Genomic DNA, 25,132 nt, shown 5'->3' with positions numbered 1-25,132 from the left:
TCTTCTGCTCTGTGCTTTGCTGTGCTTTGCTGTGCTGTGCTTTGCTGTGCTTTGCTGTGCTGTGCTTTGCTGTGCTTTGCTGTGCTTTGCTGTTCTGTGCTGTGCTGTGCTGTTCTGTGCTGTGCAGTGCTTTGCTTTGCTGTGCTTTGCTGTGCTGTGCTGTGCTGTGCTGTTCTGTGCTGTGCTGTGCTGTGCTGTGCTGTGCTTTGCTGTGCTGTGCTGTTCTGTTCTGTTCTGTGCTGTGCTTTGCTGTGCTTTGCTGTTCTGTGCTGTGCTGTGCTGTTCTGTGCTGTGCAGTGCTGTGCTTTGCTGTGCTTTGCTGTGCTGTGCTGTGCTGTTCTGTGCTGTGCTGTGCTGTTCTGTGCTGTGCTGTGCTGTGCTGTGCTGTGCTGTGCTGTTCTGTTCTGTTCTGTGCTGTGCTGTGCTGTGCTGTGCTGTTCTGTGCTGTGCTGTGCTGTTCTGTGCTGTTCTGTGCTGTTCTGTGCTGTGCTGTGCTGTGCTGTGCTGTTCTTGGGTGTCACGAGCAGCAGTTTGCTTCATGCCAGTTTGCCTTTAACACGGTGCCAGATGTCCGCAGTGTCATCGAGAGGAACAGGCGCGCCGGAGTCTTCGGGTCCGCCGCCGTGTCAAGCTGGTCAGTGCCCATTATTACATCACTTCCTGTCAGGAGGTGTCACGCCTGTATCCAAGTACACTGCTGCTCCTGTCTTCATGAAATGACCATGACCGAGGATTCACCCAGCATTATAACTGATAAGCAGAGGCACTTCACTGACAGAATAAATATTTTGATAATACCATTAAGTTGAATATTGTTAGCTTCAAGGACCCAGTGATTTGTTGGCAGGTCGGCAAGGTATGTAGGAAGTGGGGACCACACAGGTTATGGCCACATCCATTTAAAGCAGGTATTATTTGTTTTGCTGTGATTGTTGCAGCCCCTCTGTTGCCTCCTAAGCATTTTTGCTGGATGAGGTGGCATGTGTGCTGGTGGGATTGTGACAAGGAGTGCTGTTATAAGGAATGTTCAGGGCCAGTGCCCCTGCTCGCCACGGCGACCGCGCATCGCAGGGTCAAGCCGAGCGCTGGAGCCGACGCACGGCCACGTTAGCCAGGCGGAGCGCCGTACTCCGACGGAAGGCCCTCGCCCAGAAACGACGGCAAAAAGCAGACGGCTTCACCTAGCGCGTTTGCCGAAGTCACCGCAGGTGCCGTGACAGTGACGAGGACCGAAAATAAGATTAATTGTCTCGAAAAGTAATTCTAGCGCTGAACAATCTGACTAGCTGTTACCTCCCCCCATACACATACACATACACACGCATGCACTCACTCTCTCACTCCTCCGCCTCCCTCCTCCTCATGTATTTACACTATGATGATAAATTGAAAAAGTAAACGTATAATTAGGCTGCATTTCTTTGATTGTTTTCTTTACAGATTAGGCTTCCTGTCAGAAAGCGCGGTTTGAGAGGGTGAAGGTCGCGCGCGATTGGATGAGGGGGATTTCTTTTCCGCAAGTCACTGAATAATAGATTCGGGCCCCCTGCCAGGAGAAGAGATTGTGTTTCCACAAGACATAATTTTTGTTTACTGAGTGTTAATAATGACTAATTAATAATCAGATTTGGCTGTCTGGAATATGGTCCCTTTTAAGGATAAGAAGTCAAGTGTTTAAGTGACAGAGGCTCGCTAGAGAACAGGCTCGGGGCGGCTCCGTGGGGGGGGTGGGTGGGGGGTTTGCGAGGAGTGGGGCGTGTCTGCGACAGGGTGGTCACTCATGCCACACGCGGGAGAGAGGCTCCCCCCGAGACGCTGACCCTTGTCTGTCAATGGCGTTTGCACCGGGCTGAAAGGTTGGGCGCTGCTGGTGGTGCTCAGTGCATTAAAGGCTCTTTGCTCGGGGGGTGGGAGCGGGGGTGTTTCTCAGTTATTTCAGACCGCTGTACACAGCACGACCTCGTCCCAGTGCCCGCTGAACATCCCATTTTAGCGTGGCTCGTAAGCGTGCCAAGAAAGGGAGGGATCTGGTACCGCCGGACAGCCGCCTTGTCTTGCTCCCGGCCGGCGACTGCACCCCGTCGATATGAGAGCCAGACCTGTTGCTTCCGCCATATTAAGCGCTATCATAGCAGAGATGAATTTCTCCCTGAGATCTGAGCCCGGGCTCCCCTACGGGAGGAGACGCGGGGAGCCTCGTTTCATCGCCCCGCGTCTGAAGCCGATCTCCTGCGAACGGCGCGGGGCTTACCGAGGCACTGGCCGCTCTATCTCGGACGGCCACAGCCGCCCGGCAGCCTTCAGAGGGGACGGCACGTGCGAACCGAAGGGAGCCGGGGAGCGAGAGGAGGAGGAGGGACGAGGCGAAGAAAGGCAGGGAGGCTGCGCTTAATTGTCTCTGTGCGCACACAGATGAAAGAGGGAGAGGGAAGGAGAGAAAGCAGGAGAGAAGGAGATAAGAGCGTATCTAATTGTCTCTCTTTCCTCTCTTCCTCTGATTCCAACCCCCCACCCCCCTTTCCCCCCATCCCCTGCACTCTCCTCTCCTCCCCCCGCCACCCCCCCACCCCCAATCCTGCCCCCCCACAGCGTTGTGAGATGGGACGACGAGGCGGACGTCACGGCGCTGGAAGGACACTTCGACATTGTGATGTGTGCCGACTGGTAGGTACACGCGTGGCCGACGGCCCGACCCGCGACCCGTGACCCGCCGGCGGGGGGGACCGGCCCGGCCCGGCGACCCGCGCGGCGCCGTGACAAACGGGGGCCGAACAAAGCCACCTCACCCAGCCCGTCGCCGGCGCATTAATATTCCCCTGCCTGTGACAGTTATCAGATGGCCCTTCGTCAGACAGTAACTTGTACCACATTATTTCCCCCAGGCTGACTTTGAGAGGCATTTCCATTTTTCTGAAATTGCCTCTTTTTCATGCTTCACGTCCCAGCAAATGGATGACTTAGGCAAATTGCAAATAATTATGGCTCAGTGAGGAGAGAGGGAGAGAACTGGGGAGAAAACTAGTGTAGCAACACAAACATCTCAATTAGCCGGCTTCTTAACATAGATCTCACTACTGATCGAGGTGCCCATGCGCTTTTTTCCCTCCCCCCCTTATTTTTTTTACCCTCCTCTTGTCCTTTTATTTTTCTTGTTTCTCTCTGTCTCTCTGCCGCTCTCTCTGGGGTGTATTTCTGTTAATGTGCGCGTGATTGGTTTCCTCTTTCTTCTGCCCATTTGTCTCTCTGCCCACCCCTCCCCGTTTCTCTCTTAAGTGGACCACGACGGCATCCCAGACTTTTCCTTCTCTTCCCCCAAACGAGAGCAAGTTTCTTTTAATAATTAATAAACGCAGGCAACGTCAGGAGTGAGAGTTTCTTATCCCTGATATGGACAGTCACAACTGCGGTTCTTTTTGAAGCTGTTCTTTCTCCCCCCGTGTACAGGTTGTCTACATTATATCATGTTACATTAATTTTGTCCTTAACAGACATCCTTACCTGAGGCGGCTGACAATGTGTTCGGCTTTCTGTGGTCTTACTTACTCTGTGCCTGTTTCTGGTGCTGTGCTTTGAATAACCAGGCACCACCTGAGACCGGTACCATGCCTGGGATTAGAACGCATGTCCTGTGGGTTCTACACTCTGTTCTGTCACTGATTTGATCCTTTGTGCCACAGCTTACTGAACATGGGACATGAATGGCATGTTCCCCATTGTTTTGAACATGAATGTTCAGGGCACACTGAAACCTGCATCTCCAGCATACGTGTAGGTCCGGATCACACTCCACACTGTCCGTGTTGTAGTTTCGGATTTAGAAATAGGCTCATGGCTTCCCCTATCGGGAATGAAGAGGTTAATTTCATTTGCTGATGTGTGCGAGGGAGTGAGAAAAAGGCAGAAGGAATTTCAGTAAAACAATTTGCAGGTGGAGGCACCGGGTGGAGGACGAGCGTGGCGTAGGTGAGCGTCTAATAAGGGGTGGTTTGGAGCGCGTGCGCGCGAGGTGTGAAGAGATGAGTCACGCGCCGGCTCTCATCCCCCCGCCGCTCGCTCCGGGGCCCCCTCGCCCCGCTCTCCTCTCCGCTCTCCTCTCCGCTCCGCCGCTGCCGCACGCGGCTCGGCGGCCGCCGCCCGTAATTGCCGTCAGGAGAGTGATCACTCTGCGATTAACGAGCCGCGGAGCTGACGATCACCTGCGAAAAGGTCAACAGCCACACTTCTCCTCATATTAATTATAGTCTTTCAGACAATCACCGCGGTTTTTAGCGCTGAGCTGGCAGAGGCCCCACAGCGGCCCTGCGGCGGCCTGCCGCTTAGCCAGGATTGAGAACAGTCAGGTCCTCTCTCTCTCTGCAAGCACCAGAGACAGAGAGAGAGAGAGAGCAGTGCGCCATTTTCTCTCAAGTGAGGAAGACTAACAATTTACCTCCACTGTAGAGATATGGAGAGAGAGAGAGGAAGAGAGAGAGAAATAAAATAGATACAAACTTTATGCTTAAGTGAGGAAGACTGAAAATTTACCTCCACTATAGAGGGAGGAATTGAGAGAGGGGGGAGAGAGAGGGAGAAATGCTTAAGTGAAGAAGACTGAAAACCTGCTTCCGCTGCAGAGGGAGAGAGGGAGACGAGGCATGAAATGGGTGTTCACTTTATGCTGGAGTGAGGAAGGCTAAAAATCCACTTCCGCTGCAGAACGAGGGAGAGGGAGAAATAATTGGTTACAGACTTTATGCTTAAGCGAGGAAGAGTAAAAATGCACTTCCTCACAAAGGAAGGGATTCGCATCCACTGCAGAGAGAGAAAGAGAGAGAAGCAGAGACAGAGGAGATACTCTGGCAAAGTGGGAGAAGGCGGCAGTGAAACTCTGCTGTGGAGAGACATTAATATAGGTTATTAAGTAATCTTCGAGATGAATCAAACAAACAGCTGACCTGTGTCCACAGCTTGAACTGCGCATACATTGAGAACTGGGGTCTGTTTCACCTAATCACTCACCCCTTTCATCCTTTGCCTTTCTGAAGAGAGAAACTCGATTTCCGAATGACACGACGGGACGAAGAGTGTTACGTAAACACTCCGTGCCAGCCAAGCGGAGAGAAACGGCACTGCCTCTGACGCACTGCGCATTTGCAGAACCCTCGCCCGGGAAGCGGCGCGTCGGAGAGCTCGACTAGGAAAACCGCTCGCCCTTTTGTCTTCTGTCTAAACAACGCCGCTCTTTACCTCCCCTGTAGTCATGATACATCAAGCGGGCGAAGTTGCAGTCCATGAATATTCATGAGATAATGTACAGTGTCGGTTGCTGGTGCTCTCTGTGTCAGTCAGAGAGTCTGCAGACCTGGGACTCTGCACAGCTCTGAGCTCTGTACGTGCATCAACAAGGTTTAAGAACACCGAGGGGGCAATCGGCAGGGTCCCCCGTAAGTCCGTTTATCGCCTGAACAGGCCCGCGTTGAGGCCGGTCTACAGCCGGTTGGAGAGCGAGCCGACTGTACACCACCTTCTGCTTGCTTGGCTGTCACTGCTACCCGCGGGCAGAGTGACATCACCCCCCCCCCCCCCCCCCCACCCCGCCAACCCATGTCACACACAGGGCAGTTAACGCCACACTGTGGAGAGACAATCCCTTTCTGTGCGTTTGTTTCGTATATACACATGCGCGCTTGCATAAATATACCAGTGCATTAAGTATATCATACGTTCAGCATGGCATGTATGCACACACGCATTTTATTATTCACATTACATTATGTATTTACTTGCCACACACCTTTATCCACAGCGACTTACATATCGTACAGTTTACACGCATTAATACATTTATATTACGAGGTATTTGCTTAAGCAATTTGGGATAAGTGCTTTGCCCAAGGGTGAAACAGCACTGGCCCACCTGGGAATTGAACCTGTAGTGTTTGTGTTAAAAGCCCATCTCCTTAACCATCTCGTAACCAAGTTATTGTTGTTATGAAATTGGTCAGAGAGAAAATTCAAAATATTAAGAACTTACATAACCCCCCCCCACCACCGCCACCGCCACCACCTTCACCCCCCCCACACACAAGACAGCTCTGAACACTTATTATTTCCCAGCCACAGTACCCCGTTGTTCTCTTTATTGTCCCTGCAAAGGATTCTGGGTAGACTGTGGGGACCACACAACAACGTCTGCAGTCAGTGTGGCCCCCCGCAGCCGAGGAGCGTACCAAATCCTGGGGGGCGGCAGTGTAGCATAGTGGTTAAGGAGCATGACTCGTAACCGAAAGGTTGCTGGTTCAATCCCCGCTGGGACACTGCTGCTGTACCCTTGGGCAAGGTACTTAACCCACAGTTGCCTCAGTAAATATCCGGCTGTATAAATGGATAACATTGTAAAGAACTGTAACCTATGTAAGTCGCTTTGGATAAAAGCGTCTGCTAAATGAATAAATGTAAATGTAAATCCTGTCCCATCGTCCTGGCAGTGTCCCACTGCTGAGGTGGAATTCCAGCAGTGGGGATAGACATTGGAGGAGTCTGTCTGCTTGGCTAGGACCGAATTTGGCAAGCCCGGTTCTTCTAAGCTGCCCGTGTGTGGGCATGAAGATAAAGCTCTTTGTCTGTGGAGGACTGGCCTGTGTGTGTGTGTGTGTGTGCGTGTGCGTGTGCGCGCGGGTGCGTTTATTCCTGTGGAAGACAGCGATGAGGTATCTGTGTCTCACACACGCGTGCAGACGCACATATGCTCAATCCCAGTCTGCGCTAAGCCTGAGACACAGTTTTCCATTTGTTTATTCACTGTTGAATGTATGTTTTGAGTGTTGACCCGGCTTTGTCCTTCACTCTGGTTTTGTGACAAGGACAGGTGGGGTGTGCGTGGCGGGGGTGGGGAGTGGGGGGGGGGGGGCTTATTTTTAGAAATCCTTTTCATTTCACAAAAAGCATTACATCAGCAGCGGAGACAAAAGAATTAGTAATATGCAATGAACAAAAACACAAATCAACATGGACCCGATAAAAAGGAAGGTATTACTCACTAATCGTCAATAACATCAATCATCTGATTAGAATAAGCAGCTAAGCAACACCATATGATTTCGGCAAGTAATTTAGCAAATGCCTCCCTCGCCCTAACGTTTGAATGGATACTTCAGGTTTCATTGCACAGATGAAGTTAATGCGGCCGGGATTAGACCAGATTAAGTGTGGAAGTCAGGTCACAATGGCAGGCATCAGATTGGACGCCCCTGGGTCCTGGGGAGCTTAGGGGCCACCACATATGGACCACCTCCAGATTAGAGGGGTGAAGCTAGGTTCTGCCAAGAAAATTAGAGTCAAATTTGACTCTCGGACCAAGTCTGGAGCAACTTGGAACCCCCCCCCCCCCCCCCCCCAACCTCACCCTTCTCTTGTTGATATTCTCTCCATGTCATCCTATTTTGTGCTTGAAGGATAACCAAGGGGAGGCTGCATAAGAAGGTTTGGGTAATATACTTTTGTAATGTACTCCCAGGCTATTTATAAAGGCTTAAGTGGCCTGTTTTTCTTGGAAAGGCAAGACGCTGCTTGGATTTTGTCTCTCTTTTAATTTGGTAATATCCCCTTCCAGTTATGTGAGGGATCTTAGCTGCTAGTCCAAGACTGACCCAGGGTCAGGTGGTAACCCGTGTAATGGAAACACATACTTCCTGTTACTTTGACATTGGGGGAAGAGGTGCATTCTGGGAGATGGGTACTTGGGCTGGCTGTTTCCTGGCCATAGGATGGAAAGAAGTATAAACATGGTGTATCAGATGGCGGGCGTGTCACTGGGAAGAAGTAGGGGTGGAATCTGAGGGGGTGGGGGGCAGTTTGGGGCGACAAGGAGCGCTGAGATCACCAGGGGAAGGGACAGACGTCCCACTCCCCCTTTCTGCCCAACCCCCATTGTTCAAACGTGACCTTTCCCTCCCAAAACACGAGGACGGGAGTTCACCAGATAATGAAACTGATTGAGGGTCAGGGGTCAGGACCCCAGCGCGTGTGAAGGAGGTCATTCCTAAATTTATCTCCCACTTACCCCTGCCTCATGCAGTAAATGAGGGAAAATGTTGCGTCATTATGGTCATTGTTAACACACTTCCATTTTTTGCATTCCTTTCTGAATGTTCGGAAGTGTTCTGGATGGGAGCCTTCTGGATCATCAAAAAATAAAACGTGTCCATTGCATTTTTTTCCTTGTGATTCATCTAAAAAATATCAATCTACCAAGGAAATGGAAGAAAACTTCTGTGGCCACAGGTGGGAATTTTAAACAGCCAGTGTATATAAAATAGCCACACAGATCTAAACATATGTAAATGTGCCTTGCATGGTAATGTGGATTATTAGCCAGAGCAGCAGTTTGGAGCAGTGGTTTAGCACAGTAGTCCTTTCACTGAACAGGCCATCACCCCAATTCATCTCTGATGTTTTTTAACTCTTTGGTTTGACTTCGCAGGGTATTAAACCCAGAGCATTCTGGTGTTTTGGCAAGAGATTTTGACGAAGGCGGAACAGGTGTAGTGCAACCTGTGTTGCACCTGTTGAAAACTCCGTTTTGGAACTGGCTGGTGTGAAATGTAAGAACTGGCTGCAGGCTTTTATGAACAGAGCGTACATTCAGCATCATCTGAGAGTTAGGGTTTAGGCCTGGCCATGCTGCCAAAGGGCAGCGTACGCAGCAGTTCTCGGTGTGTAGCGGGTCGTTCCGCGGCGACCACATCTGCAGGGATAGTGTCCCGGCTGCGGGCTCGGTTGGTCATATAGAGGTCAGAGGTCACAAGGAGCCAGCTGTTCGCACGCAAACAGACGCTGTTTGTCCACATTTCTCCCGAGTGTCGAACACTCACCGTACCATTCTCTTTGTCTGCGTGTACACTAGTTTTTCGTCACCGCTTTTTTTTCCATCCACCTGATCTTCAAAGTAATGACATTAAGAAAACATTTCCCGGCATGTGAGGCTAGCACAGCTGGTGCGGAGAGCACAGAACCGCCCGTACCCTGAGTGGCGCTGAGTTTCTGCGGCCCCAGCAGATTTGCATATGGAAGGTCATTGACTAACGTGATTGGAAACTTTACGTGGGATCCCGGCCTTCGGAGCCAGTGGGAGATTTGGATTATGTGGATCTAGGTCTGGGGGGGAGCTTGTATTGTTGCATTTAATAAAATTACATGTGAACTAATTTATTATAATATTGCGATATAAAGGTGGCGTAACGCCGTCCCATTTTAATTTGAGTGACGCCAGCGGGTGCCCGGTCAGGGGGGTGTGATGTGCACTCCCCGAATTAAACACAGCCCATTGTGCGGGTTTATCTGATCGCTAATGCAAAGTGTGTTTTTAGAGTGATCATGGGGTGCAATGAGGCATGAGGTGAAGCCTGAAGCCTCTCAGCGCTGTTTTCCCTCCTCATTTCCTCCACCACGGCAACGTGGCTGTCAGTCTCGTCACGATTGTTCCACTCTCCAAACCCCCCATCCCCCCACCGACACCACCGCCGCTCACACACACACACACACACACGCACACCAACACGCACAACGTGCACGTCCTTACATTTACATGCACACGCATGCAACTACGCACACGCACACAAACACACATTGTTAACACTAGTATGGAAGTCAACAAGCATGAAGGAACAGTATGTGCACACACACACGTACACACACACACATGCACACATACCAGTACATCCGCATACCCAGCCAACACACAGTGCTTGCATGCACACATCACATTCTTACTACTTACTACTTGTAAGTATTTACTAGTACTAGTAGTACTACTATTTAGCTTACTACTTGTTGCTAAATTTGGGATTCCCCAGCGCTGTGAATGGAGTGAACATGCAGTTAATCTCACACAACGTCTGGAAGATGGGTCAATGGGACGCCACCTCAGCCTACCTGGTGCTGAGATTCTGCGCGTATAAGTAAGGCGTATGAATTATATATGCACCAGCCAGTGTTCCTCAGATGCCCTCTAAGGTCGTGCACCCAATATGGCGGCTATTTATATCCCAAGACGACATCTAAGTGAATAGAGCACGCATGGCGAGGCTCACAAAACAATTGGAACATTTTCCATTCTGAAATAGACATCTCGAGTATCCGCGCGTCGCCCATACATTCAGCTGAGAAGAAAAGGACTGATGATCTGTAAGTGCCTCTTATTAATCTTTCATACAGGCTGTTGACTCACCCGTGCGGTAACATATGCCAGCAGCCATATTGGTTACATAGGAGATACGCCGTTTCGTGGGGAGTCACTGGAGTAAAAGCAAGGAGGGGCGCAATGTTACGCGTGCTCGATCGAGTCCAGGCGCCTTGCATGGCCGTCCGCTCTGTGCCGTCCTCTGTGTTGTGTGTGTGTGTGTGTGTGTGTGTGTGTGTGTGTGTGTGTGTCTATGTGTGCATGTACGGCTCGATGCCATTTGTCCACGCAAAAGATGGAGTGAGTTGTGGACACACCATAAATGACAAAACATGTACAGAAATTGCGTGGTCGAGGGTGAGTGTGGCACACGGGAAAATATTGGGGGGGGGGGAATAAAGCATCTTACGGATGCAAATTGTTTTTCTCCGTTTTGTGGTTTTATTTGTAAACAAAGAAAAATAAATAGCCTGCTGGTTTATCTTGAGCCGCTATCGTTGGAATGCATTCTAATCTCTGTGCTCTCTCTCTCACTCTCTCTCTCCCCCTCTCCCTCTCTCTCTCTCTCACTCTCTCTTCCCCCAATCCCCCTCCCTCTCTCTCTGCTGTCTCTCCTCTTCCCTTCTCTCTTTCTCTCTCTCTCTCTCTCTCTCTCTCTCTCTCTGTCTCCCCTCTTTCTGTCTCTCTCCCTCTCGCTCCCTCCTTCATGTTAGCCTGTTCCTGGACCGATACAGGGCTGGCCTGGTTGATGCAATAAGGAGATTACTGCGACCCAACGTAAGTGTGTTTCAATTCTCTCTAAAGCACCCAACTCACAGTAATTAGTCTGCACACAATGATTGAGACAGTAATGGAATGGCAGGATTAATATCATGTAATACTTTAATACTTATTATGTGCAACTTGAATTGAGTCTTCTAATCTCTGCGATGCTTTTCGTAATCATAAAGCAGGGAACTTCTTATATTTGGCCCTCTGATAAGACCCATGCCGCGAGAGGCAAAGTAAATGAAAAAGCTTCAAAGATAGTATGAGATTACTATTTATCTCCAGGGTTTTCAAGTATTCGCTTTGATAAAAAATATCTTTATATTAAAAAAAATGGGGGGGAGAGGGGTTGACGAACACGCTAGGGGCGGGCTGTGCATGGCCCTGTCATTTGTAATCCATTCAGGGGGTTACTGTCTTGATCTGAAAACTTCCGCTCGTACCCCCCCGTTCACCTCTGTCTCTGCTGAGTTAAAAGGCCTAGCGTAGCCAACCTGCCTGTGATTCCCCCCCAGGGAACAGACAGACCCCTATCTGTCATATATATCTCAACCTATATACACACACACATACGCATATTTCTCAGTCATAGACAGTGTCTCTGTTTCTGACTCTATGTGTAACCATGTTATTATTGTTTATACATTGTTATTTCCCTAAATCTCGCATTCTGTACCTTTCCATATATGCACATAATTACCTAATCCTTTGCCTTTTCCCTATATATTTGACCCACTTTTCTCCCAGTCGGGCTGACCTTGCATTGCCTTCCTTTTTCAAATACTATTTTGTTCTTACATTATTTATGTAGTGATACTTTATGGTATGATGTTATGATACTTTTATATCAGTACATTATTCATGTTATGATACAATGTGTCAGCTGAAGGGTAATGGAAAATTGTCATCCATCGTGTAACTCTATGACCAATTCAAAAAGCAGATACATTTGTTGTAATGCTAAAGCATCATCCATAAAAACAAGGTCACAATAAGGACTGCAAAACAGAAAACTTGCCAGTTTTTTGAGTTTTTATTACATTATAAACTGACATTAAAAAAACGTGCACAAAGGGAACTAATGGAGCCTGGTAACATGTGGTTTATGAAACATTGCCTCCGCTCCCTGGCCATTCCAGATGAAATTCAGTTATTATTGGAACATGATAGTGTCCGCCGGCGTGTTTGCCCTGTGAACACATCTCCCTCTCGTGCCCCTGAATGAGCTGTCAGTCCAGCGGCCGGGGCGGGAGAGAGGGGCGGAGATGCCCATCTCTGATACTGCAGGAAAGGCATTATGCATGGATCACACGGCTGACACCACGCGGCTTCTGAACGGGCCCAACCGGATTGACAAAAACAATTAATTCGCCGTCTAATGGCTCTAATTTATTATAAATGGAGGTGAACCCTCCGGGCTGCACATATTTCCGAGCCAGTGTGTGTGCGTGCGTGTGGGTGTGTGTGTTAAAAACAATGCCAAACAACGGTAAAATAAAACAGCTGCTGAAATGAGAACATACGGCTGTTTTTTTGCGGTCTTGTTTGTGTTGTTTGTTTCACATCCTCCATTTAATTAAAACAATAATATGATCAAAATATCAAATAATATTTAAAGCCGAAGGATTTCAAAGAAACTTTGAACCTCTGCCTAATCCTCTTAGTGCGCAACTGGCTACGCTGGTTGTTCAATAAAGTGTGGATGCGTTTCCAGGCATTGATTGGATTAGGCGAGCTTTAATCTTTTTGTTTATTATCTAATATAATACCTGCGAGAAATAGAGTCTAATAATAAAAAAAAAAAAATAAAAAAAAAAACGCAGCTGCCCAGTCTCTGGACCCTGGCCTTAGAACACGCCCCAGCCTCTGGATTGGGGCCAAGTGGGCTAACCAGGGCTGTGACGTGCCCCTCAACAGGCTCCGCCCCCCACACTGACCACGCCCACGGGCAGCTCTCCTCTCAGCTGTTTGTTTGGGGCCATACCTATGCCCCTAAGAAGGTTCTGTGTCAAACTGCGAGCTCATTTCCGAACTGAGCAGGCTCCCGCGTGCAGACACGCCCGCATGCGCACTCGCACGCTCACAAACGGCGAGCGTGACATTTTAAAACAGCAGCGTTTACATCAGCAGACACATATCAGGCTGTTGTTTTCAGTGGGCGGTGGGATTTGCGGTTGATTCGGTGGCCTTAACACACCCCCCCCTCCTGGGAGCCCTCGCCCCGCACAGCTGGAGCCGCGGAGACCCGCGGCGGCGTGGCGCTCCCCGCTCAGTGACACGGCCGTGCGGTGCGAGCTGTCTGTATGCTAACCACCGGCCGTGCCTGAGTCATCCTGTATCTGTGTATCACAAACAGCGGGGAGAGAGAGAGAGTCTTTCCTCTTTAATGTGCAATGCTGTGCATTTCGCTGAATTCCTCACAACTGGCTGGCGGTTGAGATAAAAATAAGAATAAGGGCGGACTTTCCTAAAATAAAACAAAAAAGATGAATTTTAAAACTCTCAAATGTATTTGAGTTGACTTTTTACTATTCATAGTCAGATTTTTTTTTACGTTTTAAAAAAGTGTACAGAAATAACATTTACCCTGCATAGATAAAGTGTGAAGTGTGTATCTGCATAGCCCAACAAAATGCGTAGACAAAAAGTCTCTTAAGTTAACCGAAAAGAAGAGGTACTGTAACATATTTTGATAGGGATAAAGGTGTAGCAGTTAACAGGCCCAGAGCAGGGCTTGGCCTGGTAGTGGGGGTGCACTGTCCATTGTCAGTAGATAATATTATGCATTCCCATTTGGTTGTTAGTCTTTCCATTCCTGTGATGCTCACAGTAAGCAGAAACATGTGATCGTTGGGGTGCGGGGGGGTTTGTGTGCCCCCGTCCCTCACCTCTCTCCCTCTCCCTCTCCCTCTCCCCAGGGGACGGCCCTTGTCTTCGCCCCGCTCCGCGGGGAGACCCTGGCCGAGTTCTGCCGGCTGGCGGAGAGGGCGGGCTTCTCCGTCTGCAGATACGAGAATTACGACGAGCACATTTGGAACCTTCATTTAAAGGTGAGCGTGCTGCCCAGGCCTGATAACGGGCCCCCAGTCCCCCTTCCGCTCCCGAGCAGCGCCAGGGCTCCCGCTACGTCCGATTGGAAAATTCTCTGCCTCCGCTCCGCCCGAGCAGGTATTCCTGCTCTTCATTAATCATAGTGTTGAGTGGATTAACTCCTAATCTCCTAACTCCTGCGACACAGACACATATTATTCAAGAGCCACTTTCCTCCCCCCCACACGTTCCCCCCACCCCTCCCCTCGCTGTGCGGAGAGCTGAAGGCCGCAGTGTGGCGGAGGGCGCGCGGCTCCGGAAGCTAGCCTCACAAAGGGGGTTACACAACGCCCCATTAATGAAATGACAACCGGGCGGGGGGTTCTGCCAAGCAAATTGTGTCCGTACAAAATGATGCGTCCCGGCAACTACCTCATGCTGTCCTCTTTTCTGGGCTTGTTTTGTCTTAGTTCTGATTCATGCAGCTATTTTCCTTCAGTTTTTTTCTTTTACTTCAGTTCTTTTACTTCGTACTTCACCTGGCCAAATTGAGTCTCCCGGGGGCTTTTGAGGTGAGATGCAGTGGCACTGTGGGTCAAGCAGGCTCTCTGCTGCTCGCTGTTACACGCAGGGGAGAGGATGAGCTGTACTCACCGCTGAATCCATCACTGGGGGAAAAAAAAGGCCTCAAAAAATGTAAGTTTAAAGCCCTCCCCTCCTCTCCAAAGATTGCACAAAAAAGAAAAACCAAGCAGCCCAATTATTTTTATTTTTGTACCCTCTCACCACAAACAGCTGTCTAAGTGAGCGCCTTGGAGCGGCCGCGTCCAGCTGGTTAACGGCGGCATCCCAGCGGCAGGCTCTCGGCAGCGCGGGCCGCGGCGGGCGCTGCGGAAGACTCATTAAGCAGTCAGCGTGGCCCAGCGCACGGCCGCACCAAATGGCTGTCCCAGCGGGACCCCGCCTCCCACTCCAGCCTCGCCTGAGCCATTTGCGCTCCGCTCAAGAGCGCCGGCCGCCGGCTGAGATGCACTCTCTCCCCGCGGTCAATGCGCGCGGGGGCGGGGATCGGCCTCAGGTTCGGGCCCTGTCACTCAGAGGCTTCAGGGAGGAGCTAAGGAAGATGGGCATTAACAGACTGTCTGTTTGACTTGCCTAATCTCCTGATTGGGTCCTTTTCTGTAAGACTGAAAGCATGGCATCCAGCCTGTGTCGGAGAAGTCTATTGGTGCACCTTCAGGAAGCCACTGGCACAGTGTGGGCGGAGCCGAGGTCATGCAAGGTCGCATGGTCGCAAGGGGGTAGTAGCCTAGGCCGGTGTCCTGAGAGGTGAGCATGGCTAGAGGCAGGTTCTCACACCTAAAACAACTGCAGGAGATGCTGACCAGCAGTGCCCTCATCTCAAATAACTGCTTCATCTGAAGACTGCCTGTCTCGTTTTTTTCATTATACTTTGAATTCATATGCCATTAGGCCATTGTACCCGCTAGCTCAGTACCAGTCTCTGCTCATCTCGCCAAAGCCCAGGATCTCATGTCTCAAAAAAATGATCTGAGAAATGAATGAAATTTCAGCGGACTCGAAGCTGCCGCAGAACAAGTGTGCCTTTCCCGGCTTTGAATAAAGCTGGGAGGGTTATGCCGGAGACTGGCTGATTTCGTGCAGAAAGCATCAGCTCATTCCCTCTATTTATTCTCCGCCACAGTCTTTGCTAAAGTAGCCTGTTTATTCATCAGATGAGGCGGCGATCTTTGCGAGGTCTGACCTCCTCCGTCGAGTATCGAGCGACGCAGCTCCGACATCTGACCCGACTGGATTCTGAGACGTCTTCGCTCCCGGCTCTCTCTCTCTCAGAGCCGTTCGCGCACAGAACGAGGGAAGCCGGCAGTGCTGGAGCCAGCAAGGCCATCAATTCAATGGCATTCACTTTTACGCATTAAATGACTCCTGCCGCTGTGAAATAATGCCGTTGCCCATTTGAGACTCTCCTTAGATGCATGTATTTCCCACCCTCACGCTGCTCACAAAAGCAGGATTTCGAAATGAACAAAAGTTGTGATCACTTCTTACTGAAACTGCCAGGTGCATTTAAAGCAATGGCTGCTAAATGCTCGTTACTCCAATTCTATACGTTTATTATGTGATGATACATGCATATATTATAATAGCATCTTGCCTTGTTGGTCAGTTGGACCATTTTAAAGAGCATGTCACCTGGCATTCGTCGATTGCTTTACTTTGAGGTCTGAAATGAGCCTATTTGTCAGTGTTAGGGAGGCCTATCCCATAAACACTATCTGCCTGTTTTCTCATCCCAGTCACAAACACCTGCTTTGAAGTGCATAGGACCTGGCGCTCGTAAAGGGCTCCCTTTTCAAGTCACATGCGTAATTGCAGACGGTTCACCGCTTTGTCACTATGATCTTTGTCGCATTGATTTTTTTTGAGTTTTAAACTGGGCTTGTCAGGCCCTTGTCAGTGAAACCCATTCTTTCTGAGTGCATTATAGGCAGTGTTTTGGGCAGGAGGGAACGGTTTTCGGTACCAAGGTGTAACAAAGGCCAGCGTAGAACATGCATCCTAAACGTTAGCAGTACATGTGTGGTCAATGCACAGCACAAGTACAGATGCTTGCTGCTCGCAGGGTCCGTAGCCTTAAAATGCCTTCTGTCAGCAGAAATGTTGTTCATTATTCATTTTTATGCATTTAAACAATAGCTAATCACAGCAATTTAAGGATTTTTTAACAGTGCAGAGCAGAACCACGGATATAAATGACTATTTTCTTTGTTAATATGAACATGTTGTGATACATAAATAGTAAGCATGGTGTATAATCCATAATTGTTCGTTGAAATGCTGAGTGCTGGTTGTTCAGATGTTTTAAACTGTGACATGTGCCATTGAGTCTTTGAAATTGATATTTGCCAGATTAAATGTACCCTGTTGCTCTGTTATCTCTAGCAGATAAAGTTATGCATAAAGCCCTGCCAGTTTCTGTGTTAAATCACAAGCACACACACCCCCCGTCCATTGTCAACACCCCCCCCCCTCCCCAGGCAAACCAGATGCCCGGTGTGGACCGCGGCGCCGACAGCAGCAGCGGCGGCACTGTGACGGAGCCTGCAGCGGCAATGCCAGCACGCCGCCACTGCCAGCCCCTGGGTTTAGCGGGGTCTCCCGGGCATTGCAGAGACTGAGCCGGTCTGCAGGGCGCAGGCTGCACCTGGGCACAGACGCGGCGCCGCTGCCTCTGATCAGCCGAGCGCGCCGGCGCGGGGCGGGCACGGTTCAACAGCGCCGGGACTCGCCCTGGCGAGGCGCGGTCAGCAGGGGGCGCCGCCACGGGCGACGCCCGCCGCGCGGCATCGTTTAGCACGTAGCTTTTTTGGTGCCGCCGCGTACAAGCAGCATTGAATTCCACCCCACTGTTTTCTGAACAGGCTTCCCCTGCGGGGGTTTCTACTGTTTTCCTAAGCTGCGGCGTACTGCATTGACTTGTCATGACAGCAGAGGCAAGTGCACAGATAAGAAGGGCTTTGTCTGTGCTTCTGGATGCAGTTCAAGTTCTTGAAGATCTTGCTTGACGGGCAGTTCCTGTTTGGGCAGGAAGTAGAGGAAAAAGGAGATATGCTTGCAGTGGCCAGTAAGGGCAAGCTGGGCCAGGTGTGAAACTCCCACAGTGGTGAGAAGGCAGCGCCAAATGAGCCGATGGCGGTGATAATGAAGGCAAGGGTGGCGGTGTTCAGTAATGAAAATAAGCCCAGGTGTTGTGGAGAGTTGGTTTTCAGCTGGCCTGTGGAGTGGAGAGTGCAGGGAGGGAGGGGGTGGGGGGTGGGGCGCAGGGGGAGGGGATGGGGGGAGCGGCTGCACATGTGGTTTTCCTCTCCGGGCCTCGGGGGCGGCGGCCGGGGACACAATGACACGACACCGGATACCTGCGGCTCGGCGCGGAAATTTAGTGACACTTGTACAATAAAGTGGCACTTAGAGCCCATTAGGAGCGGGGATTAACAGGCCGGGTTGGGTTTCTCGCCAATTAGCGCCTCGTTCCCAGGTGTATCCTCCAGGTGGGGGTCAGGCCCCGCCCAGGTCAGCTGATCGGCGAGCTCCGGCCGGGCGCCTCCTACACCCGCTGGGCAAATCTCACAGCCAGCGTTGATTCTGCAGCTCCCTCACGGCCTCCTTTTAAAGCCGTCTCTACAGCACAGTGATGCATTCTCAAAACAGCACATCAGGTTTGCTTAGACTTCAGTGATGCCTATTTCTTACTGCGTGTTTCTAATGCCTCGTGGAAGTAAAAGAAATGAGGATGTTCAAGGAGGGTTAGGTTAAAGAGGGGGTGTGCATTCGGGGGAAACTCAGGCCCCAAACCTCTCCCCCCTCTCTCCCCCCTGCCATGCACCCCTTACAGCAGCACCTCCTCCTCTTTGTGTGCCCTTGATGCACCTGAAGTCTGGTGGGGTCTTTGTTTGGGACGGGACCACCTACAGCGTCTCTCTGCGCAGTGGGATAATGATGTCCTCAGCTCTGACGAGAGTGGGGAGTGCTGGCCTGAGTCAAGTGTCTCTCTGTCTGCCTGTGTGAGATTACATGGGGAGGCGGGGGGTTGGATGGACGGGCTGCAGAGGAGTCAGGGCACTCGGGCACTTCTGGGTCCCCCCCTTTCCTCCACACATCCTTCAGGCCCACTTCTGGCTCTCCCTCCCTCTCTCTTTCTCTGTCTCATACTCACTCAGTCACACACACTTTCTGTCTGTAATACGCACATCCTCTCACATACACACTCACTTCTTCCCCTCTCGTACAGTGTGTTTCACTCACTCACTCACACACACACTCACTCACACACACACAGTGTCAGCTGCTAGCAGTCTCTGCCGCACTGTGCCTCTGACATGGGGTGTGGGGTGAGAGGTCCTTTTGGGAATAGTAAAGACACAATAAAGGAAACTTGAAGTGGCTTCAAAAAATGTGAGGAGCCGATTAATCCATGCCCCTTATCTCTGGATGAACACCCCACTCGGGGGATTTGTGGATGGAGAGATCTGTGCTGGATCTGTTTGGAGTGAGAATATACATAATGGATCCGGAGGTGCGATGCCCACTGAAGCGGATCTCATGGCTCTATGCTACAGAGCTGCTTCCTGCTGCACTGTGGACCCCTTTGTGCCGATTGGTTACCCAGTGAGTGAATTGCATTTTGCATGCAACACTGTGTGAGAACAAGTGTGAGCGTCGTGTTGTTTTTATGCGAAAGAAAAAAAAAATCCACACCGCCTGTGTGATCATAAAAAGCAGAGGACCTGAAAACGCTGCAGGGGCTGTGTGTGTGTGTGTCTGTGTGTGTGTGTGTGGGACTGTGTGTGTTTGTGTCTGTGTGTGTGTGTGTGTGTGTGTGTGTGTGTGTGTGTGTGTGTGTGTGTGTGGGACTGTGTGTGTGGGACTGTGTGTGTTTGTGTCTGTGTGTGTGTGGGACTGTGTGTGTTTGTGTGTGGGACTGTTTGTGTGTGTGTGTGTCTGTGTGTGTGTGTGTGTCTGTGTGTGTGTGTGTGTGTATGTGGGACTGTGTGGTTGTGTGTGTGTGTGTGTGTGTGTGGGACTGTGTGTGTTTGTGTGTGTGTGTGAAGAGCAGATGGAATTGTGGAGGCAGGCAGACAGCGATGTGTAGCTGGACAGGTAGCCGTAAGGGTTAAGGAGTTGGACAGGAAGTGTGGAGGGGGGTGCACTGTAGAGTCAGACGGTCATAGATGGGGCAGGGAGCTGGAGTGGGGTAAATTTAAAATCTCAGCACGGGCAGGAGAGGGCCTTGGAGCTGTGGCGTAGAGGGGGTGGGGGGTGGCAGGGAGTGGCATGGTTTTGGACGGGGGGGGTCCATATGATATGAAAGGAGTGGCTGGCGAGGGGACTGCTGGCACACAGAAGCCTCTGATGTCCTGGTACCCCCCTACCCCCCTACTCTCCCCCCCCCTTTCTTTTTGCAGGCGTGCCTTTCCCTGTTCTCGGCAGGATGAGCTTGCCGGCACTAGCACGGAGAGATGCGTTTTTTTTTTCCAAGGCTGCGTGTTATCCTCTTATCCCCACTGTTCTGGAATAGAGCAGAACCAGCTGGAGAACTGTAAGAAGCCTGATAATGCAGCTATTTTCCGCCGGCCCATCTTAATCTTGTTACACAAATGGTTGTGAAGGGAGTCATGAATTTTAATTTTGCCCCGGCGCATTAACCCCTTTATGTCCACCCCTCTCCCAGCTGCCTGCTACTCTCCCTCCTTCTATCCCTCCTTCACTCCGGTCACCCCCCCCCCCCCCCCCCCTCCTCTGTCCCCCAGTCCTACGGCGAGGGACCTCAGACTCCCGGCTCATCCTCCTTGCTCTCTCTCAGGAGCTACTTTTCTTCCTCTCTGAGAAGCTCGGGAGAGGGAAAAAAAAAGCCAGGGAAGTGGCAATAAAATAAATGACTTGCGGGTTTGGCGGTGCAGCGATTAAAAGTAACGGCGATTTACCCAGCCACCCGTGAAGCTGATTAGCTGCCAGTGATCAGGAGGAACAGCTTTGCTTGTTAAACTTTTCACCTCCGCGAGCTCGCCCGGGTGATTCCCCCCCCCCCTCCTCGGCGAGATTTGAATGAGAATGTGGCCGGCCCTGCAGTAGGCTTAGTGTTGGGCCGCTGGCCCCCCGATTATGGAGGTCGCGGGTTCAACCGGCGGCCCCGGCGCTCGGAGGGGTGGGCAGAGAGATAAGGCACATGAAGGGCATGGCGAGGCCTCTTATCTGTCCCTTCAAAGGAGAGCGAGGGGGACGAGGGGATTCTCCCCCCCCCCCCCCCCCCCGCTTCTGTTTTATCAGAGCCGCATCTGGGCGGCCGGGACCAGGACCGGGGTCTCCGAGGGCCAAGGTCCCGACGTGGTCCCCCTGCGAGGGACTCGGGCCCGGGGCACAGGGTATCACCTGATCCGGGAATTCTGTCCGCACACGCCGTGAGCAGTGGGCAGGCACACTGACGAAGGGCCACTTCCACTTCACTCCTCTTCCTCCCTTTTTATTCCGTCTGGGGTGAAACAGTGGGCTTTGCAGGCAAATTTAGATGTTGTCACAGGTATCGCTAAACACCGGTGGTAAATCTGACCTGTCCTTGAAATTATTTACAGTTATAGTTTATCTCATCGTAATCTAATCTTCATTTATTTCCTCTCCTTCTCTGCTCCTTCTCACTGCAGTTGCAGTTGTTGTTTTTTTTTTTTTTGTTAAAGTACATCCCTGCTGTTTCAGTATCCTCGGGCTCTATTTGCATAAACGGATTTCATATTTCACACTAACTCACTTTCACAGTCCTGGCACTGTGCTGGCCCCTCTCACTGAGCTGATTGGAGGGTTGGGTGCCAAGGCGACGCACGGCATGCCGGACCTGAGCGGCGGCACATCCCTCTGCCGGGCCGAGGCTGCTGCAGTGGGTGCGCGGGTGGAGCGGCTCGCACCTGTGGGACGAGGCCGTTCGCATTTCACTTTCTCATTCACGTTTGTGTCTGTCAGTGTTCGTTTATGAGAGGTGTTTGCGTGTTAGCACCTTGAGTTTGCCACTCAACCTCTAGGGGGCGAAGGTGAGGCAGATGCCCGGGCTCATCACATGAAATCTGAAACTGGGGTGAAATGGGATAGAAAACATGCACTTATCTGTGGCTTTTCTGACTTCAAAATAAATTCAGAATTCCAAATAATGTGTCTACATCACTGAACTTGCTCTTTTTTTAATGAAGTTCAGACATTAAAAGGTTTTGGCATATTATCTTCATCAGGGAAATGGTGTTATTTTGTCGGCAAACTTTATTTACCTGAGTCCAGAACGCCACCACAGGTGTATGACGTAATTAGAGAAGAATCTGCAATTAGTGCTCTATTTTCAATGAGGCTATTAACAATTTCTTGACTCTCGGCCGCAAAATTATGAAAATTATAATAAATCACTCTTCTATTCAACATTATATTTCCTGAAGTACTAAATAATACAGTAATTTCTGCTATTTTGTAAAGTAGTGGGTTTTTTTTAGATTGCACTAGCGTTTGCATGTGACTGAGCACCAAATGGCCTCTTCATTGCACAATGTTCCTGATGATATAGAAGAACAACTCAGTCACGGTCATAACATAACAAATAATTACGCCCAGAGCAGAACAGAAAGCATCCACACTGATTACCGCCCCACCGATTAAGCACACAGAGTTGTGTATTACATGGAGGGGAAGCTCTACAAGATAGGTCAGAAAAAAAGGAAGAAGGAAAGAGGGGAAAAAGAAGGCACACACCACAAAGGTAAAGATCCAAGCATTATGGAGACTGGGCTCGTGCTGTCAGGGTTTAGTTAGCCGGTCTTTAGTGGCTGTTTTTTGCTTTGCGGCTTCCTTTCAGCGTCTCTGTGGGTTGTGTGTATTTGCGTGTGTGGGTGCGTGTGTGTTTGAAGATAACAGCGCATCTCTGGTTCCTGGAGACCTGACTTGTGCTGTGAGACACTTAAGCCACTGATACCAACACACAGGCATTCGGCTCACTGTAACGTCGTGAAATAAGCTGTTCTCTGAAATATCATTTGTAACGTGCTTTCCTTTTTAGCATGCTTGTTTGTTTTTTTAAAGGTTCTGCTGAGTGTTGATGATGTCAAAGCTGCTTCCAGCAATCTTTGCCCCTTCACTTCTCAAGACAGTATTGCTTTTTGTGCAAGAGGACAGTCATTATCTCAAGCATACGTTTAAGTCCAGTGTTAAAGACCAGGTTGAAAGTCCATGACTTCTTTCAGCATTAAAGATGTGCCACATTGTGATCCAATGTAAACTAGCCGCATGTCTAGAAAAGGTCTATGTTAGCTTTCATAAATGTGGATTACATGCATCTGGGGAGAGTGACAAACCTCTAACCCCTCTCCTGACTCAGTTCCCTGCAGGGTGAGTGCCTTGTCCTGTCCTGAATCCTCAGGGTATGAGTGCAAGTGTATCCTGACCCCCTGGCAGCGGTATGACCCATGACCTCTGACCTCTTGCCCGTTCTTAACTCTGCTCTGTGTGTGTGTGTGTGTTTCAGATGCAGAGCAGAGGGAAAGACCTGTACGATGAGAACATCCACTACCCTCTCCTGCTCACTTTGACCCTGGGCCCCAGCGCCACCCACCTGCTCTGAGCCCGGTGCCTCTACCCGGGAGAACGGGGCATTCCCAAACTGGCCTCCCGACCCCACCCCGGCCCCGCCCTCCCAGCAGACTAGTGTCTGTGTCACTGTGCCCCTCTGGCTCCTCGCAGCAATGACACCGGCGTTGCCAGGGTTTTCAAAAGCTCACGAGAAAATACACACACAGTTTATTTTTACTTTATTTGCTGCGGGGGGGCGAGGATGGGTGTTGCTCGATTTTGTCACACTGAAGTTTTCAGTGTAATCTCACCTCTCGCACCGAACCTCACACTCACACAGGTCGGGCTCACGGTCAAACAGCGGTCCACGTGTAAGGTGAGACCGCGACCGCTGACGGCGCGCCGCCCTCGACCGGGGTCTTTGCTCCGCGACCGTACGGGACCTCGTTACTGTGCAATAAAAATGTGCTATGTGCTATGAAACAGCAGAGAACCCGCGTCGCGTTCTCACCTGCGCGTGAGAACTCGAGGCTCGGGGTCCTCGTTGTTTAAAACGCCGTTTACGTCCTTTGCATCACTGTGGGGTGATCTCGCTGCTCCTGGACCGTGGGGGGGACCCCGCTGGGTTTCCTCCAAAACCCACATGGAGTCCTCTCCGAAAAACACACACACACACACACACATACTGAAGACCTTCTACACTGTTTTAACCCAAACGTGTTTACAACAACGACTTCACTTTCCACCATTTGTTTCTGGATGGATGCAGAGATCATACAAATCCTGTGCTTTTTTTTGCTTTAATAGCAGCTTGTGCTGTGTACGACACGAGTAATAATTGAAAAAAAAAAACAAACTGTGTTATCGTTTTACATGGACGCGTCAGGTGGTTGATGACTGTGAAATAAAATCTTGAAGTACCTTGAAGTGTCTCTTTCTGCAGCATTCTTTCTAAAAGTGCACTGATTGACAGATGCTTCACTTAGCCAAGGAGCTGTTGTGACACAGAATTTTATCATGTTTGCGATGTTAAACTTTAAAATTAAAGTTCACAATGCCGTAAACACCTGTTTGGAGCAATGAAAGATATTACCAACTTTTTTGTTAAACATTCAAGTCTTTCGTTTTTTTTTCCCCCCTTCTTGGCCATGTGTTTCTGTGTGTGGCGAGAGACGTGCGACTGCTCTTGCGACGCAGGAGACTGAAGCGCGAGACCTCGGAGTGTGTTTCTTCCGGAACCAGGGAAGGAGCAGCTGGGCCGGGGCCCTGGGCTCGGGGGCCCGGGGCTCGGGGGCCTGCGGGGGCCGGTGTTAGCAGCGTAGGCTGCAGCTCGCTCCTCGAGAGCTGCTTTTCCACTTCACAAAGAAAAGAGAGGAGAGAGGCTGCTAATCCTGCCGCTCCGCTGGACAGGCCCGGGCAGGAGGAGGACGAGGAGGAGGAGGAGGAGGAGGAGGGGCGAGCGGGCGCCCAATAGCCCCCTTTTCATATTTTAAACAGGGCCTGTTCTCTCCTCCCTTCTGTGCACAGAGAGAGAGGGAGATAGAGAGAGCTCTCCCTGCTCAGCACAAGGGCCCCATTAACTTGACCACTTGCCCTTTGTACACAAAGCCTCGGCCGGCCCCCTGCCCCTCCCACCCAATTATGTGTGATTAGGCTCAGTGCGCTGTGTCAAGATGCAGGAGCTCGCTGAGAGAGCGTTATCTGTTTAGGGCACAGCCCCACTTTCGGGGCCCAGGCCAGAGTGATGGGTGGGTCTGTGGGGGGAGGGAGGGAGTGGGGGGTTTGGTCCATAGAATGCTGCTCATTATTTGGACCAGAACAGAGGAAAAAGTCCCCTCATACACATGTACACACATGCGCATGCTGGTATTATAGCATGATGTGGGGATATACATATATAATGTATATATAGACAGACAGAGAAAGTTTGTTTATATATATATATATATATATATATATATATATATATATATATATATATATATATAGAGAGAGAGAGAGAGAGAGAGAGAGAGTATATCTCTATAAAAAAACTGGTTCTGTGAAGGAGCCTTCATCTTT

General features: G+C 50.4%; 1 protein-coding gene across 1 annotated transcript in view; it reads left to right on the top strand.

Moving 5' to 3' along the window:
* The window catches only part of camkmt (calmodulin-lysine N-methyltransferase), a 108,405-nt gene extending 84,460 nt beyond the window's left edge, over nt 1–23,945 (top strand). Inside the window, exons 7-11 of the mRNA XM_036546826.1 lie at nt 568–634; nt 2,590–2,664; nt 10,873–10,936; nt 13,846–13,977; nt 23,028–23,945. Of these exons, the coding sequence (XP_036402719.1) occupies nt 568–634; nt 2,590–2,664; nt 10,873–10,936; nt 13,846–13,977; nt 23,028–23,123 (434 nt within the window). The 3' untranslated portion in view covers nt 23,124–23,945. The remainder of the gene's footprint in view (nt 1–567; nt 635–2,589; nt 2,665–10,872; nt 10,937–13,845; nt 13,978–23,027) is intronic.
* Nucleotides 23,946–25,132: the final 1,187 nt, after the last annotated feature.

The sequence above is a fragment of the Megalops cyprinoides genome, chromosome 15, assembly GCF_013368585.1.
Source record: "Megalops cyprinoides isolate fMegCyp1 chromosome 15, fMegCyp1.pri, whole genome shotgun sequence".
Lineage (NCBI taxonomy): Eukaryota > Metazoa > Chordata > Actinopteri > Elopiformes > Megalopidae > Megalops > Megalops cyprinoides.
Note: the sequence above shows the minus strand (reverse complement) of the source record. Positions and strands in the feature narration are given on the sequence as shown.